The sequence below is a fragment of the Phaethon aethereus genome, assembly GCF_964289735.1.
Source record: "Phaethon aethereus genome assembly, chromosome: 19".
In the NCBI taxonomy this organism is placed as follows: Eukaryota; Metazoa; Chordata; class Aves; order Phaethontiformes; family Phaethontidae; genus Phaethon; species Phaethon aethereus.
This window is the reverse complement of record NC_138595.1, coordinates 4,341,609-4,359,008: the sequence shown is the minus strand read 5'-3', so window position 1 is coordinate 4,359,008 and position 17,400 is coordinate 4,341,609. Positions and strand designations below refer to the sequence as shown.

Sequence of the window (17,400 nt, the reverse complement as noted above, 5' to 3'; positions counted from 1 at the left end):
CTCTCTCACATATTCCTTTTTAAGATCTTGAAAATATTCTTGTATCAGTTGTGGCCAGTTTCTCTTTGGTAGTTATTCCTGGCATTTCAGGTATTTGAATAGGTAACCAAAGGAACATGACTGCTTTTGTTCACCAGAGCCTTCCAAAGAGGCCTCTGTTTTAATGCCAAGTCTCTGGATGTGGGTGCTGACAGTAGCAATATCCCCCTGGGCATTGTTTTTAACTGCTTCTTCACAGTCAGTGGATGACGTTAAATCCTACTTGTGGGAAGAGTGTTCTATATTTTTAAAATGTGTGGAGGAGTGACACTTTAAAAACACAAATTGAGGTGGTCTTTCACCAGAATGCTATTCTTGGACTGTAAATTTCTCAAGACAGATTGCTGTTCTGTTTTCTCATTCACGTTTTGCTGGAAGGTGTTTGGATCCTTATTGAATCTATATGTTATAACATGAATGTCTGACAGTACACTGTATTCTTCCCACAGATAGAGTTTAAAATGTATTTAGACCTGCAATCCTAATGAAAAGATTACAAATATTGCTAAAATATGTTTGATTAGTTTTGAAGGCTAACTTTTTTTTTGAACAGGGGCTACTCACGTAGTATCTGTTTTAGTCACCAAGAAGCAGTGAGTTGTTAGCTCCAATTGCAGTTTAGTTTAAATTGTAAACTTTGGCAACAGCCACCATTTAACACAATATAGTTCTAGATCTCAGTGTAAGTTAGAGTGAAGCAGATAAGTATGAAGCTTTAGATCGCTTCTCTTGTAGGTATCAAGTCTGTTATATAATAAGCCAAATGTTCCTCCTGGCTTCTGGTACAAGTGCCGAGCATACTTTTGGGTTGCTGATAGTATAATAACAAGTAGTATGTCCCACTTGTGATTCCTTGAGTTGCTCAGGTTTCAACAAACATAGAACTCCATGTCCCAATTCGTTTGGCTTTGTTGAAAGACTTTTAAGTATAAGCTACAGTATCTTGAAATCATTAATGAAGAGAGAACAAGTTAATATTTGTTGATCTGTTTGGACCCATTTGGTTCTGTAGTCCCTAGTGCTGGCTCTACTACAATGTGATTTCTGCATAGAATTGACATACCAAGAAATCCTCAAATGATTAGCATGAGTTTTAAGTGTACTTATTTGCCCTATGGCTTATAATGGTTAAATTGTTGTCATCTTTCCCTCTGACAGAGAGAACATACAGATACACTGCGTCATCTAAACATGATGCTGACATTTACAGAATGTGTTCTGGATCTGACAGCAGTACGAGGAGGAAACCCAGACCTGTGTACTTCTGCAGTATCACTGTACCAAATCCAAGAGAGCGTAGTTGTTGATCAGATCAGCCAGCTAAGCAAAGAATGGGGGTAAGTATGTAGTCAAATAGTATCAAGAGAATTAGTGAATATTGAATACATCAAAACTGTATCCAAACTATGCCCTTTTTGTTGGGAGTGATTGTTTTACTGTATAGAATCTTTCATAGGAATGAGTTTTTCACAACTGAAGGCAGATCAGAAAGAGCAAAGGATAGAGGCATTTGCTAGCAGGCAACTGAAAGGACAGTGTTTTCTGGCCTGCCACAAAAGTTCAGGAAAGTGGTGAGGAGTTCAGGGTTGAGGGTGCAGCAGTGCATTTCTGAGCTTGGAAGTTTGTGTACCAGCTTCTGTCAGATCTGAGCTCTCATCTGTTCCTGTTGAGCGTACTGAAGCAGTAATGCTGAGGTGGAGGTTGGGAAGAGGGGAAGGAGTGTCCAAATTTGTCCTTTTTTCAGTGGAACCAGTCAGCCTTAATACAAAATCAAAAGCAAGGAGAAATACAAGAAATTTGGAGTGGTGGGAAAGGGCAGTTCCACTTCCTGCCTTGTTCCTGAAAAAAAAACCCAAAACCAACCAAACAAAAGGCAACAACAACAAAAAAAAAACCCTGCAAAGTGTTTGCTTTTCACAACTGAGAATTCCAGGGGCATAGAAGTACACCCGGTTGCTTGTGGTAAGACAGACCTTGGGCAGTTAGTCCCCACAAATAAGTGTTCCTTTTTCAAATGTCTTTGTTAAAGCAGTTTGTATTTGCTGCTGCAGCTACTAGATGAGCAGATGTACTCAACCCGTGACAGTGTTTGTGAAGGGAAGGGAGGGGTGGAGTTGCATTTTAAACATCTGTCTTCCTTTTCTGCTGCTGCTGGGCCCTATGTAGGGTTGTGATTAAAAAGTGGTGTCTGCCCATGTGTTGAAGAAAGGTGTTTTGATACATAATTATTTTATTTTCCTCCCCCTTCCCAGACAAGTAGAGCAGCTGGTGTTGTATATGAAAGCCGCCCAGTTACTAGCATCTTCTCTGCATCTTGCCAAAGCACAGGTCAAATCGGGGAAATTGAACCCATCCACTGCTGTTAAGCAAGGTAGATGCAACATAATCTAATTTGCTTTGCTTGTGACTTTTCTTTGCTGATACATCACTCAAAAAGCTTAACATTTTTGCAGTTGCAACATTTGTTTGTTTTCTTCTGTACAAGAGAATTGTAGATATGTACAATTGCACAATTCTGATAGTAAACAGAGATACAGCTAGAAACTGTTAAGAAATGGGCAGTTATTAACTTGAAATGGAAATTATTTGATATATACTTAATTCATAGAAGAGGCAGAGTAAATAAACATTAAAAGCACAAGTTTAAACAGATTTGCTTTGCTGGGAAAAGCTGAACTTGGGCTATGTTGTTATTTAGTTGTGTGGCTTTTCTGGTGTTTTTTTTATTTGTGTGTTTTGGTTTGGGGTTTTTTTGTTTGGTTGACTTTTAATTTTTTCTTACCTTTCTTCCAGTTGTGAAAAGCCTCAATGAGAGATACAAATTCTGTATTGGCATGTGCAAGAAATTGACAGAAAAGTTGAATCGTTTCTTTTCAGACAAGCAAAGGTTCATTGATGAAATCAACAGTGTAACTGCAGAGAAACTCATCTACAGTTGTGCTGTAGAAATGGCAAGTCACTCCTTTTACCTAAATGATAGGACACAGAGATGAATTGCTTCCTTCTCTCCTATATCTCTCTTCTACATAACCAGAAAATAGAATGTATGTTTCCAAAATTCTGTTCATGGTAATTTTTGTTAGCCTTTCAGTATCTTTCCTGCCCTGCCTTAACTGTGGCTAAAGTTCCTGGCAGATACTGTTCCTCAGGGACATTTCCCCTACATCAGCGCATTTGGTATATAAACACTAGGAAATGAACTCCTAAGCCACACAACCCTGTGTGCTGAAGTCTCATCCGGTAAGGCTTACTAAAGCATAGAAGCAACAGAAGTAGTTTCATCAATCTACCAGCTCGATTTGAAGAACATCAGCCTGTCCATACAAAGCAAAAATAGTAGCAAACCTGTGGAAGGTTTTTCATGTAATTGATAAGCTTTCTATCTCTCATGGAGCAGATGCAGTAACCACAGAGGAAGCTTAACTGCTGCTTTGATGAGAGGAAAGTCTTCTTAACATAGGTGTCACACAACAGATACTGGCAAATATTGTGTTCAACCCTGATAATTGTGTAGTCATGCACAATTAATTGTCTTCTTTACAAGAGAATGTAGGTATAAGAACACGCATATTTATTTGTATATTGTTGTAACACATGTAAACAGAAAAGATCAAAAAGTGCTTTTATAGCTTTATATGTGCAAAATATCCTTAATTAATACAGCACAGGCACTATATTCTCTCAGGCCTTGGTTTTTTGTCTTACAAAAACAGATCAGCTAAACTTAAGGCTCAAAAAGAGTTTCTTAATGACACTTTTATATCATTCACTTTGGGTTTTTCATTTAATTACTTGCCTAATGCAGTTTATGTAACTGAATCTCCTGAATGATTCCAGGTTCAGTCGGCAGCTCTGGATGAGATGTTCCAGCAAACTGAAGATATTACATATCGATACCACAAAGCAGCCTTGCTGCTGGAAGGACTGACTAAAATACTGCAAGACCCTGCAGATATAGAAAATGTACACAAGTGTAAGTTTCTGTTGAATAATGAAAATATTGAAAATTACATGGAATTAATGCATTGTAAAATAACACTGAAGTTGTCACCTATTTTTTTACCTGTCTCTGCAGATAAATCTAGCATTGAGCGAAGACTTTCTGCACTTTGCTATAGCACAGTGGCTGTATATGAGCAGTAGGAATATCCCGAGGACCAGATGGTGTGAACATAAGGGACCACATCAGTGATACTGCACTTTTTTCACTACAGCTTGTTGTCCTTGTTCTGCCCCACATGGAAGACGATTCTTACATTTCTGTGGTGACTACCAAAGAAACAGCAGCATATTCAAAGAGGAGAAATTCCAAAAGTACACTTGCCTTACTGATCCAGCAGCTCCTTTTTCTTCCTAGCAACAGAATTTAAAAGAATCTCTCTTCACATTTCAAACTGATACTTGTTCTGTGCTTTGAACTTGAATGATCAGGGTTTGGGGGTTTTTTTTCCTCATGAGGTTTATGGAGAGTGGATCCTTCTGCATCAGGTACAAAAAGACTTTTCCCTCAGAAGACTCCCTCAAAAATTTGTGAAAAATATTTTTAAGTTGTCAGTAAAATGTGGCGGAGTGAATTTGGGAAGCCCTAACCATCTGCAAGTGCTGTTCAAAGCTTTCGGGGCTAAGCTGGCTTGTATCGGAGCTCACGTGTTGTAAACATGGCTCAGCTGGTCACACGAAGGGATGGTGAGCACGTGCTCTTTGACACGGGGGAAGGATGGTAATGGAAGACATTGCGCTCCATCTGTGCAAATTCCCCAGTAGGTTTTCAGCTGATGTGGATACAATTTGATGATCTTCTTCCAAAATACTTTGTTTTGCACTAATTTACTAAAGCAACTGTATATTCATTTTTGAAGAACTATATAAAAAAAATATTAGAGAAAGAAGGCACAATGGACTTGGCTGATTTTCATTTCAGTGTACATAAAATTCTTTACAGAATTTCAAATGTAGCTTCTAGAAGACTTTCAAACAAACTGTAAAAACTTGTATTCATGTGAACCTTTCCATTTTATACCTATTTGTCTAATACTTGAGTAACTACTGCTCTGGACTTTCTCAGTAATAGCAATGTTGAGTTGCTGGTTGATTGCTTTTTATATAGATTTGGTTGCATCTCTTGTTGTGCATGTGATATGTGCATTAATGCCTGCAGTCTCTAGGGGTGTAATGACAGTTCTCTGTAGTTTGTTTCTTGGGCAGTATTACAATAAATACTGTAAACTGAAAGGTTCTGCAAGGAACCATGCAAAACCAGAAAATAATGTTGGGGTTTGAGATGCTGATAAATTGATGTAGAATATCTACATACAGTGTGTGAAAAATCAGGATTATTTTGTGTGCATTTTGGGGGAGAGGTGGGAAGCTTCATTTAGCCTTATAGGCATTATCATTTCAAGCATCCCATGAGATCATCAGGATAGCGATTTGCAAAGAATTTAGGCAGATCAGCTTCTCTGGAAATGGTTCCTGTACTTTATTTTTGGGACTTTTTTTGTTACTCAACTGTTGAATACTTGAATAAACCATTCTCCAGGACAAAATCATTTTAATCCTCTTAAACACAGTGGTCTGAACTATTTGACAAAGTTGTACAGGGCTTACACATCAAAATACTGTTTCAGTGTTCGCATAACCATGTGTTTCCTTTACTTTGACAGAGTAATGTACTTTTTACCTTATTTATCTGTATGAAATTCCAACAGTTAATTTGAAGGTGTTTGTTTATATAATGTTTGTATTTTTAGGTCTTTAATACGGTGTTTCTACCTCTCCTTTGTAATTGCATGCATTATTCTTGAAACTAGGTAATAACTCACTGAACTGTTGCGTAATAGCCTTTTTATTATGGCCTGTATAAATGTATATTAAGGTAAAATAAATACTGACACTAGAAGTGTTTCTATGGTAAAACCGAGTTTCACTGTCTCTGTAACCAAAGGCCAGTGGTGTTAACTTCAACGAAAGGGTCTGTACTTGGCTGGTTAAACCAGCTGCTGAATGATCCCTGCTTGGGTCAAGAGATGCTCACCTCAGCAGCTGGACATGCCACCAGGGCAGGATGGGGCAACTTGCTTAAGTTTGTTATCTCTGGATAGCTCTGGCACAAAGTGACCATGAGATTTGTTTTCACTTGCTTTAGGAAAACAATTTACCCTGCTTTTTTTTTTTTAAACTTAGATTTGAAAACAAATATGGTAAGTAGGTTCCTGGGTAACAGCTGTACATTCTTTCAACAAGGTGCTTATTTGTTGCCTCTAGCAAAGAACTGTCTGAGCTGCCAGAACAGCCTATATGGAGCTAATTGACAAAAACTGGCAGTAAGTTACAATTGCTATCCAAACTTTACAAAAAAACAGGCTTTGTCCGCCTCGTAGCTAATACCATCTCGCCAGCAGAGGTGTGCTGTGATAGCTGGTATGTGGCTGTTGTATTTCTTAGTTGTACTATCAAATTTTTCCTAATTTATCATTTAAAAAAACACTACGCTTAGTACATAAAGAGGATGAAGGAGTGAGCAGGGAATGCTAATGGTATGTCTGAACACACATCTAGGAACAAAGCAAAAGCCTTAATGCGCAAGTCTAGGAGATAGGCTGCTTCTCCCAGGAACTCACTGTTTTTTGTTGTTTTGTTTTGGTGTTGTCCCCCCCCGGATTTAAGCTCATTCCCCTTCCACTCTTGCCAGCAAGACTACAGCTGCACAAACAGGAGGAGAAGAAAAGGGCTATTCTTGTTTGCTGTTTTCAGGAGGAGACGACCAATGTTCATGGCCTGTCTTTCTGCATAAACTCATTCCACAAAGATCCTGAAGCTGTCCTCTGTCTTCAGCTCTCTGCACTGAACAGCAGGTGCTTGTTTCTACCAAATATTTTTTTCCAGCCTTTTGAAAGATAGAACTTGAAAGGAGATACTTGATGTGCTGCTTTTCTAGTTCAGCTCTCTAGCATCTACTCAAGAGCACCATGTTCTGTACTTGTTCCACTCTCTCCATAGTGTATAATGTCAACTGAGGAATCTAAACCACATTTTGATTCTGTCACTTGCTGCTTTCTATAAGCAAGAAGTGGAACTCTCAGCCCTTCCGCTGATACAGAGGATGAAATCTAGTAAATTTAACTAGCAACTAAGATACTACGAATTATTCTGAGAGGCATTTTTGAGTCAGGAGGTGCAGGTTGTTCCTGGGACTCACTAGGTTCTGCATAGTTCTTGCTGCTTTCTTGTATAGCAATGTCAGAGTATTCCCATTGTCACCTGTGGGTTCAGAGGCAGTAAGTGGTGTTGTGATCTACTGGTGTCACAACATGGTGCAGCGCGCAGCCCAGCTGCACCGAAAAGGGAAGCTCGCTCTTTTGTCTAAAGCAAGTAAAGCTGGATACTGCTGCTTTCAAAGCTTGTTGAGGCTTTGAAATTCAGACAGGCTGGCTTGTCACCTGACTTGTGACCTGCCTCATTTTGACTCCTGCTTCCTCTCTTATTTTTTGTGTTTTTTTTTTTTTTTAATTTTGATCCTTTAACTTTTTTGTCTGCTCAGATGTCTGCTTGCCACTATTTTTTGACTGTCCAGGATTTAAGTCTTTTAAGTCTTAAAGCAAACCTCTTATCCCGCACTTCCCTGTCCGACCTGAGCCCCGGCTCTGGCTTTTTAACAAGTGCCCACATAGCTCCTCCTTTCTGTAGACCGGTGCGGTATAGCTCGGTGACCCCTCTCCTGAGGTCTTTAAGTCAGCTGGAGCCCAGTCTAACTAAGTCTTGGCACTGCTGCTTTGGACAAACACCTTTTCAATAGGCTTTTGTATGTGGCAGGCTCCCCCCTCCTCTTGGGCTGAAAGCAAACTAAATGCCAGTGGTGCTGTCGAGTCTTGTTGCAGCCTTTGTGCCAATCACTTTCATTGTTTCTTTGTGGCGCTTTCACATTTTCCATGGCCCCAGCTATGTCTACAATGCAGCCCACAGACCATGGCTCTGTACTACACAGTATCTTGTTCTTGCAAATGTGAGATCAGCCACAGCTTTCAAAACAAGTGATGCCATAAATGAACTGAGCTGCATTTATCCCTGTAGGTTCCTTAAAACCTCTCCCTGTTAATTGTCTGTACCCGCTTTTACGATTGAGTGCTGTTTGGGCTTCTCTATCTGCCCATCTTCTTGTGCCACTGGCTGGATTGTGTGACTTTTGGAAAATACTTGGAGCTCTAGACTAGGTAGATATTTAAGCAGAAACTGAGCATCGTCAGCCTAGCTAAAAAATTGAAGCTCTGTTGACTGTGGTGTGTGAGCTAAAAAACAGTTTATTGATTAACTGTGTTATTTAGTGGACTCTTGAAACCAAATACTGCACAGCTTATCTTCTAAGCTAAAGTTCTCCTTCCCCAGGCTCTGCTGGATGCAGAGGAGGAGTTGAGCCGGGCAAGGAACAGCACAAAGGTGTGCTCCCCAGGCCTGGTGCAGGGCAGGAGCCTGTCTCACCACGCTGCCTTGCTATAATTGACTCCAAGAGGGGAGCGAGAGCAAGGGGCTGTGAGGAACAGAGGGGAGTCTGCTCGATAAAACATCTCCTGCTGCTGTAAGTATAGCCCTGGGGATTAGAGCACCCTCAGCACTGCTTACCTCCTGATTCCTCTGGTGTTCAGTTACTTTCCCATAAATAGTTCCCTTCTTTATTGTTTCTTAGTGACTGAATAAAAATAGAAAACACTGTCACCTCCTAGGCTTGGGGAGCATGCCACAAACCATCCGTTTCACTGGGTGCTGTCTGGGGTATTCTTCCATCTCTCTCAAGTTCCCACACTTCCCTGAAATCCACGTGTCTTCTCACCCAGCCACTCCAGAGAGATTCAACTGATATTTTGCAATGCTTAAAACACCTTCAGCTTTGTTTCCTGTCTATAATTGGCTAAAAGATGTCCCTGACAAGGACCAAAAGGGACTGTCCCCCAGGATGCAGCCATGCTGCTGCTGTCTCTTTCTGCAAATACCAAGGAGCCTTAAGACCAGGTTTTCTGCGAAAGCGTGGCACAGTACCAGCCTGCTGGCCACTGGATGAGCTGGGATGTTTGCCTCCTTGTGACACCAAGCATAAGAAGCACTGCTGTGGCATGAAAACCCTCGGGCTGAAGGGTGAGAATTTTACAGGCTCTGGAGAATGGCCACTCTGGAAAATGTAGGTAAGTAACCATCTCCCTGCTCCTGCAGACATCTCTTGGCGGGTGCACTGCCTGCAGAGGATGCGTTGCAGCACCGTTTCCCCAGGCACAATGTAATACTCCACCGAGAGCTCAGAGACTTTTACTCCGATTGCAGTAGCAGTAATTCCTTATCTAATTCCTTGGACCTCCAGACAGCGTGGTGCCTGGACAGAGCTCCAACCTGCCCTGCCTGCAAGGATGCTGACAGGATCAAGGGGAGCATGTTTGCATCAGGTAATGTTCCTGCAAGAAACATTCCCACTTCTGCTACCCGTGTCGTCTTGGATGCAAACCCAGCTCCTTTTCATGTAGCACAGTGCAAGGGCCCTGTCCAGCCCAGCCTGTTTTTCTTTCACATGTTGCCTCCTGCATGCAAGTATTGGCAGTTGCTCTTGTCATTCTTTTCCATGGCAGACTGTTTACTGCTGAGATTTGTGCAATAGCTTGTGAAATGTTCATGTGCTGGCTGAGACACAGCCCAGGAGTTGTTAGCAAAGCCAAAAATTTGTGTTTGGGGAGAGTCGTGGCTCAGGCGTGGCCTGCTGAGCATGTCACAGGGGTGTTGTGATGGGCAGGGACTTCGCTGGGCATAGTTTCAGCAGAGCATTAGCAATAAACAGCCTCTGTAAGAGTGTGTCAGGAACGGTAGCACATAACAACCTGGGAGTAATTTTCAAATAATCCCCTTGCATTTCTTAGAACAAGTTGGGGCAGGACTATTTTTAACTGGAATGAGCCCAGCCTTGTCTCAGCTCCTTTCCCTGCCTTTTTTTTTTTTTTTTTTTGGCTTATTTCCCACACGAGTGCTGTATCAAGGTTCATTCCACTGTCCTGGTCAGGCTATTCCTGTTGGTTGCTTTGCCTCCTACGAACCACCACCTGCATTTTCAGTGCCTGCCGGCTGGCTTTCCTTGACCGACGCGTCTCTCCCTCCCACCGCGCGGCAGGTTGCTGGAAAGGCACCATGAACCCTTCACCAACGCTCGGGCTCCGAAATGCCACCCAAGGACGAGGCGCCGGGCGCGTTCACGCAGCCTTTGCTGCGCAGTAGAAAAACCAAGGGGTGAAGCTGCCCGGTGGCATTTACCCTCCCTAGATAAAGGAATCCCGAGCGGGACTTTGCCCCTGCCCCGAGTTCTCAGGCAACGCGTTTCTCTGCCGCACGGCTGTCAGCATTTCACAACCTGCTGAGCCCCAGTCAATGCCAGCCCCAGTCCCACCCCCAGCCTGGCGGGGCTCCCGTGGGCGCCTACGGGGGACGGGCAGCCGTTGCGAGCAGACGGCCCTCTTGAGAGGAGGGAAGGAGCGTCCCACAGGGCGCGCCGCGAGGTACTGTAGCGCTGCCGGCTCCCGGGGGTCCCGCTCGGCGTCCGCCGCCGGGGGTTGTCGGCTCCCGTTCTCCGCTCCGGTCTTTTGTTCTTTCCTCTCCTAACGTACGCTCCTGTGCTCGCTCAGCACAGGAGCCTGCAGCTCAAGAACGCCGCTCTGGCTCCTGCCTGCCGCGGCCGCCGCAGGAAGCCACCCGGCTGCAGCGTCCCGGCCTGGCTGCCGAAGGGCTGAGGCGCCCGGCGAGGCCGCGCCCACCCACCGCCGCGCTCCCCGCCTCGGCCCCGGGGCCTGGGGGCCGCTTCCATTCTGCGCCCGCTCGGGGGGGGGCGGGGAGGGCGGTGGCCCTGCGGCTGCTCTCATTCCACCTCGGGGGGGGAGAAATCGCGGCGCAGTCACGTGAGCGGAAGGCGGAAGCGGCTAACGTTGAGCGGGGACCTCGGCGGGCGGCGGCGGCTCCGGGTGGGCGGAGGGGTCGTTGCCGGGGTCAGCGGGCCCTTCCTGGGGGCTGCGGCACAGCCGTGGGGCGGGGAAGGGGGAGTTGCGGCCCGCGGTCGAGGTTTTCGCCTCAGCCCGGTTGGCGCTCGGGGGTCGCTGGGGCTCCTCGGAGGGGCCGCCACCTTCCCCCGGCCGCGCCGCCCTCGGCGGCCCTGCGCTCGCCGTGGCCTTGCTGCGAAGTGCTCGGTGCCGGCGCGCGGGGACAGGCTGCCTTCCGTGACCTCTGCCCCTGCCGAGAGCCCTGCCCTTCGCTTGCCCGTGTGACACCCTGGCTGCTGTACTGACGTTTGCTCCCTCTGCCCCTTTTCAAACTCTTCTAAATCACAAACTGCAGCAAATCCGTGCAGGTTTCAGAAAGATAAGGCAGAATTAGTACTGAATGGTCGCAGATACGGGCGGGGGAGGTGGGATTGCAGCTGGTGGTTGAGAGCATGTCCAATGCCTGTAGGAAACGCCAGTTTCCATCTGTAGGAGGGAACACCCGTAGTGAGCTGGGTCTTGCTGCTCTCTCCCCACGGTGCTGAGAAGCCATGGAGAGGATGCAGCAGGTCGTTGTACGGGCGAGAGCTGCCTTCAACTCGGGCCGGTGCCGCTCACTGGAGTTCAGGGTGCAGCAGCTGAAGGCCCTGGAGCGGATGGTGAAGGAGAAGGAGGAGGAGATCCTGGCAGCCATCAAGGCGGACCTGCACAAGGTCAGGGTCGGTGGGGGGTTTCTCGCTTCTGCTGTGTGTGGACAGTGGTCAGCCCTGAGGGAAGGTGGGAAGGCCAAGGGCTGCCTTTGCCGTGCCAGATGGCTTTTGCCGATGTCCCCCGTGGTGCTGGATGACCTTGCCCTGCTTCCCCGGCCTGCCGCGGTGGGTGCAGGAGGCAGGTGCCTTTGCCGTCCCCTCCCCAAGCTCCCTGTCATTGCAGAGTGGACCCAACGCGTACAGCCATGAGATCCTGGGCGTGCTGGGGGAGCTGGCCCTGGCCATGGACAAGCTGCCGTCCTGGGCAGCCCCTCAGCCCGTGAAGAAGAACCTGCTGACGATGCGGGACGAGGCCTACATCTGCCCCGAGCCGCTGGGGGTGGTGCTGATCATCGGGGCCTGGAACTACCCCTTTGTCCTGGTCATGCAGCCTTTGATCGGGGCCATTGCAGCAGGTGGGGACCGGCCACAGGCGCTGTCCTTTGTGGGGCCGTGGGCGGGTGCTGCGTGAGGCGGGAGAGGAGCGCGAGGGCTCAGCGGCCATGCTGCGTTTGTCTTGTAGGCAATGCTGTGGTGGTAAAGCCGTCGGAGATCAGCGAGAACACGGCTCAGCTGGTGGCTGACCTCCTCCCCCAGTACCTAGATCAGGTAAGTGTGGCCCCATGCCTGACATGGTTGTCTTGATGAAGTATCTGCCATGCTTTCAAAGGACTTCTGCAGGCTAGAGTCAAATGCGTTGCCCACTCTCTCCAAAGGAGCATAAGCTGGAGATACAGGAAAGGTTTAATTATTTTCAAAGTACGGAGACACACTGATGTGTTCTTTCTGCATTTGTGTAACCCAGTGTGCCTATATAACGTTGCTGCAACGTGACAGTCTTCTTGACATTCGTGACTGTGTAGTGTAATATGTACTTCTCACTGCAATAACTCCTCTCTTGGACACTGTGCTGGGGTTGCCTCTAGGTAAGCTTGAGTTTGTGTTTGTGTTGGATGCTAGCTGTGCCTGGCTCTTCCTAAGAATTGGGCACTATTTTCTCAGTGGCAGTATGTCCTAGGTTTTCGTGTCTAGCTGAACCACACTCAGTAGTGGGAGATGTTGTTTCTCCTCCACTTGTCTGGCAGTTCTGATATCCATTGCACTGTGTCACTGAGGCTGTTGCTGTGACAGCTGGGCCCCACTGTGCAGTTTCTTCCAGGGAGTTAACGCTTTCTCTAGGCGAGGGGTGACAGCTTAGGAAGGAGACAGCTCTCAGGAGAGCCCGGCAGGTGTATGTGCCCTCGATATTAATGTGTGGTAGTAGGTCCATAGCCTGACTCGGCCCTGGCCTCAACCTACATTTCTTTTAGTTCATGTGGAACAATATAGCAAGTAAACTTCATTTCAGGGGAAGGAGCAGAGCTTGCCTCTGTTATTGCTATCCTTTGTCAAGATCCTAATGTAGCTTACAAGTGAGTCTGCCCCATGCAGAGCTGCTGCCTTGATATATGTGCTTTAAACCAAGGTAACTATAAGGCTCTTGTTTGCCCTGCAGGAGCTGTACCCCGTGGTCACTGGAGGGGTACCTGAGACAACAGCGCTGCTGACACAGAGATTCGATCACATCCTCTACACCGGCAACTCCACAGTGGGCAAAATCGTGATGGCAGCGGCCGCCAAGCACCTGACGCCCGTCACCCTGGAGCTGGGCGGGAAGAGCCCCTGCTACATTGACAAGGACTGCGACCTGGCCGTCGCCTGCAGGTCAGGCTGTTGCAAGCCCTCGGTGGGCCATTGTCCCCAGAGCGCAGGTGTCAGTCGGGCGCTGTCGGCCGGGCTGTGGGGTCTGGAAGGGACTGAGCATGGAGAAACCATCTCCCTTTCCCTGCAGGCGGATAACGTGGGGGAAGTACATGAACTGTGGGCAAACCTGCATTGCTCCCGACTACATCCTGTGCGACCCGTCCATCCAGAGCAAGGTGGTGGAGAACATCAAGGTGACTCTGCAGGTGAGCGTGGAGTTGCTCGCGCGGTGGGAGTTGTCCCTGTTACAGCTGAGGTCTGAGTTCCTGGAGCCGCGGCCCTGGAGCTGTGGCTGTTGTGCCGGTCTGCTGAGCACTTTGGTTCTGTTGTGCCCTTTGGCAGGAATTCTATGGGGAAGATGTGAAGTCGTCTCCGGATTACGAAAGGATCGTCAACAAGCGTCACTTCCAGAGGATCCTGGGCCTGCTGGAAGGGCAGAAGATAGCTCACGGGGGAGAGGTTGATGAGGCCTCCTGCTTCATAGGTGCTTCTGGCAGCTGTTGGGGAGAGGAGGTGGAGGGTGGGACCTTCTGCTGGTGTCAGGGGCCTCTGGGGGGCCGCGTGTGTCTGTGGCTTGCCTGGTGTGTGTTGCACGCAGGCAGTGCCAAGGACGAGGCCCTGTGACGGACCACGCCTTCTGTCCTGCTCACGCCATCTCCTGCCCTCCTGTTTGCCTCAGCACCGACTATCCTCACCGACGTTTCTCCGGAGTCAAAGGTGATGGAGGAGGAAATCTTTGGGCCGGTCCTTCCCATTCTGACTGTGAAGAGCGTAGATGAAGCCATTGAGTTCATCAACTGTCGGGAGAAGCCCCTTGCCCTGTATGTCTTCTCCAACAACAAGAAGGTGGGTCTGGGCTGTGCTCCCCCATCGAAGTGTCTCTGCGCAGTTTGGTCCTGAAGGTGGCCAGTCCCAGGCACGGCTCCCCTGCAGGGCCCATGTCGGCTCCTCATTGCATGTGAATCGCAGCATTTGGCTCACGGGGGGGGGCCACGAGTGTCCCCAGAGCTGCTGGAGGCTCCCAGTCTCCTGCTGAAGTGCTTTGCACTTGCGTGACTTTGTGGAATAGAAGGATGAAAGGCTGAGTTACCTCTTTGGTGCCATGTAGTCTTTCATGATTATTTATTTTTAATATATTGGTAGGGAGGTGAGCTCCGAGGTTGCCATCTTTCCCATCCCTCCTCTGAACTTTCTCACTTTCCTTGAGTTAACATTCCATGGAGAGGGCTTGTCTGGGTTGTCAGCCAGAGAAAATGAACACGATGGACTGTTGGCTCATAGCTCTCCCCCCAGTCCTGCTCAGTTACATGGTCTGCTCTCTTCTGGGCCTTTGTAATGTTTTATTTGTTTGTTTTCTTTTGCCAGTTAATCAAAAAAGTCATCTCGGAAACCTCCAGTGGGGGTGTTACTGGAAATGATGTCATCATGCATTTCTTCCTCTCAACCTTACCCTTTGGTGGTGTTGGTAAGTTACTGGAGCTCCTTAACTGTTGTGACTTGCTGCATGGTGTGACACAGGGAACAGCAGAAGTTTGCTTTATGTCCAGGTACCCCTGTGCCTGCTACAGAGGAGAGCATTAGGACAGGGACCAGAAGGGAAAAGCCTTTGGGTGTGTTTTTGGGAAGGTGGAAGCATTTAGTGCACACTGATGTGAAAGTTGCATTAAAAACAAGAGCTGCAATTGGAGTGATTAGCAGTAATTGCAGGAGGAAGGGTAGGACTTCAGCTTGGGGAGAATTGGAACAGGTTATGGAATGGCCTACGGGAGCTGTGCAGAAGAGGGTTTGGGTGTTACAGCGCTCACAAGCTGACAGTGAACCAGCAGTGTTCTGCTGCTGTGAACGGCACTCGCTATCCTGCAATTGAAGAATGGAGGTGTACCCTGCAGGACTCCTCAGGAAACCTTTCTCACACGGTACCAGTCAGATCTCAGGGCCTTGTCATGGTGCTTTGGGAGGGAGCTAAATCCAGGGAAGAGCTGGAGAAGGCTCAGAGGCACAGGGAGCAGTGCACACAGGGACACAACGAAGTCCTGGAGAGTGTGTACTGAAGAAGAGGGCTGGAGTACAGATGAATGTCTTCGAGACCGAGACGTGCTGCAGAGAGGAAGGATCAGTTGTCCCCTCTGCAGGAATGTAGAGGAGAAGTTGTGCTTTTAAATTGCAGCAAGGCAGATGCAGGGTAGGTAGCATGCACTACAGCTGGCAAGCAACTGGAATTTTCTTGTGCTGCTGCTTGCCATGCTGGTGGCCTCAACTTCAAGTGGCCAAAGGTTTGACTGGCTGAGCCTGTGGTGTGACCTGCCTGGGTTGTGTCCCTCAGGTAGCAGCGGGATGGGCGCCTACCACGGCAAGCACAGCTTTGAGACCTTCTCCCACCGCCGTGCCTGCTTGATCAAGGACCTGAAGATGGAGGGTACAAACAACCTCCGGTACCCACCTAGCAGCCAGAAGAAAGTGGATTGGGCGAAGTTCTTCGTCTTGAAGCGGTTTAACAAGGGCAGAATTGGACTGGTCATCCTGGCCCTGCTGGGGATTGTGGCAGCGGTGGTGGCAAAGGTGAGCTTTGGCTCTTCGCTGTCTACATGAGTGCATGTGCAATTCATCTGATCTTTTGCAATTTCCCTCTTTGCAACTGCAGCTCTTTCTTAGACCCCTGGCCTGTGTTTTTTTCTCTTGAGACTTATGCTGTCTGGCCCACCTGATATTATCAAGATCTGCTTCTCACTCTTCTGATGGTATCTAGAATAGAAATGTCCTAGGCTGCTATACTGTTTGTTGCTCTGCCTTGGTGGGTGACACCTGTGAGAAGCTCCCTCCAGAAGCAGAGGTTGATACATTTTGGACAGGTCTCTTAGGAATTACTTTGATTCCAGGGCTTTCTTTGGCAGCGTTGTAAGCTGCTCCACAGCCTAGCCCAAATGGCTATGCTTTTGTGCCATGGCACCCTGGGGAAGGGAGGCTGTGTCCTAAAGCCAAGGTCTATGGCGAGCTCTTGTTCCTCCTTGCCCAGTTGCAGCCCCCGTCTGACCTTAGCTCAGTTACTTCCTTTTCCTCCCCTGTTTCCGGCTGGGTAGTGCGGAAGGGTGGGATGTCCTCCCCTCTCTGCAGGAGGCAGAAGCCTGCTGGTGCTGGCTGGAGGAATTGAGACGCCTCCTGAGGTGGCAGGGTAAGGTCTAAAACTCCCAAGTGTGATTGCTGTTGGTTGTCTGGCTGGTGGAACAGGCACTACATGTGCCTGTGCTGGCTCCTCCTTGCAGGGCTCAACTATATGCTGGGGTAGGCTTAAGTGAGCGGCTGCTGAGGGGACAGGAGACAGCAGGGTGTGTAGGACTCTGCCCTTCAGTCCAGTGTGTTGTTACTGCTGCAAGGAGATGTGCAGGAGCCCAACAAGCCGGGGAAATAACCTGTCTGCATATTCGAGTCCAGGAGGAGGTCTAAGAGCCAACAAGTGGCTCGGACCCTGAAGCATGAGCTAGGGAGAGGCAGGCCCTGTCTAGGTGAATGCCATCTCAGTGAAGGAGGGGGAACTCACGGCATCTTGAAATCATTTGGGTTTTCTCAGAATCACCAGTCTGTGCTGAAGAGAAAAGCCCTCTTGATTGTGCTGGCTGTTCAGAGGCTGGGCTGGCTCAGTGTGTGGTAAAGAGTAGCAGGTTTCAGAGCACTGCTGTGGCTGTCACAGTGAGGTAGGAGCCTTTTTCTTCTCCTGTGTGTAGACCTGGTTTGAGATTGGGCAAAGCCTTGTTAGAGTAGTGAATGTGGGGATTGCAGAAGGTTCCCCCTGGAGCCAGAGCGATGCTTTCCCTGGCAGTGCTTGGAGCTCGTACAGCATCCAAGGTAACCAGCCATGCTGAGGCGGGAGGGGGCAG

At 47.9% G+C, this 17,400-nt stretch overlaps 2 protein-coding genes across 2 annotated transcripts in view; both read left to right on the top strand.

Moving 5' to 3' along the window:
* The window catches only part of ULK2 (unc-51 like autophagy activating kinase 2), a gene marked incomplete at its 3' end in the record, with an annotated part of 38,659 nt that extends 34,477 nt beyond the window's left edge, over positions 1-4,182 (top strand). Inside the window, exons 23-27 of the mRNA XM_082008776.1 lie at positions 1,198-1,376; positions 2,292-2,410; positions 2,833-2,990; positions 3,877-4,012; positions 4,115-4,182. Coding sequence (XP_081864902.1) covers positions 1,198-1,376; positions 2,292-2,410; positions 2,833-2,990; positions 3,877-4,012; positions 4,115-4,182 — 660 coding nt within the window. The remainder of the gene's footprint in view (positions 1-1,197; positions 1,377-2,291; positions 2,411-2,832; positions 2,991-3,876; positions 4,013-4,114) is intronic.
* Positions 4,183-11,587: 7,405 nt separating this feature from the next.
* LOC309411996 (aldehyde dehydrogenase family 3 member A2-like) lies at positions 11,588-17,174 on the top strand (the record flags this gene model as incomplete). Its single annotated transcript, XM_082008775.1, has 10 exons — positions 11,588-11,749; positions 11,970-12,201; positions 12,309-12,394; positions 13,281-13,489; positions 13,617-13,734; positions 13,871-14,012; positions 14,208-14,374; positions 14,894-14,993; positions 15,852-16,087; positions 17,094-17,174. The coding sequence occupies 10 exons, from the start codon at positions 11,588-11,590 to the stop codon at positions 17,172-17,174; spliced, it is 1,533 nt and encodes a 510-aa protein (XP_081864901.1).
* Between the last annotated feature and the right edge of the window lie 226 nt (positions 17,175-17,400).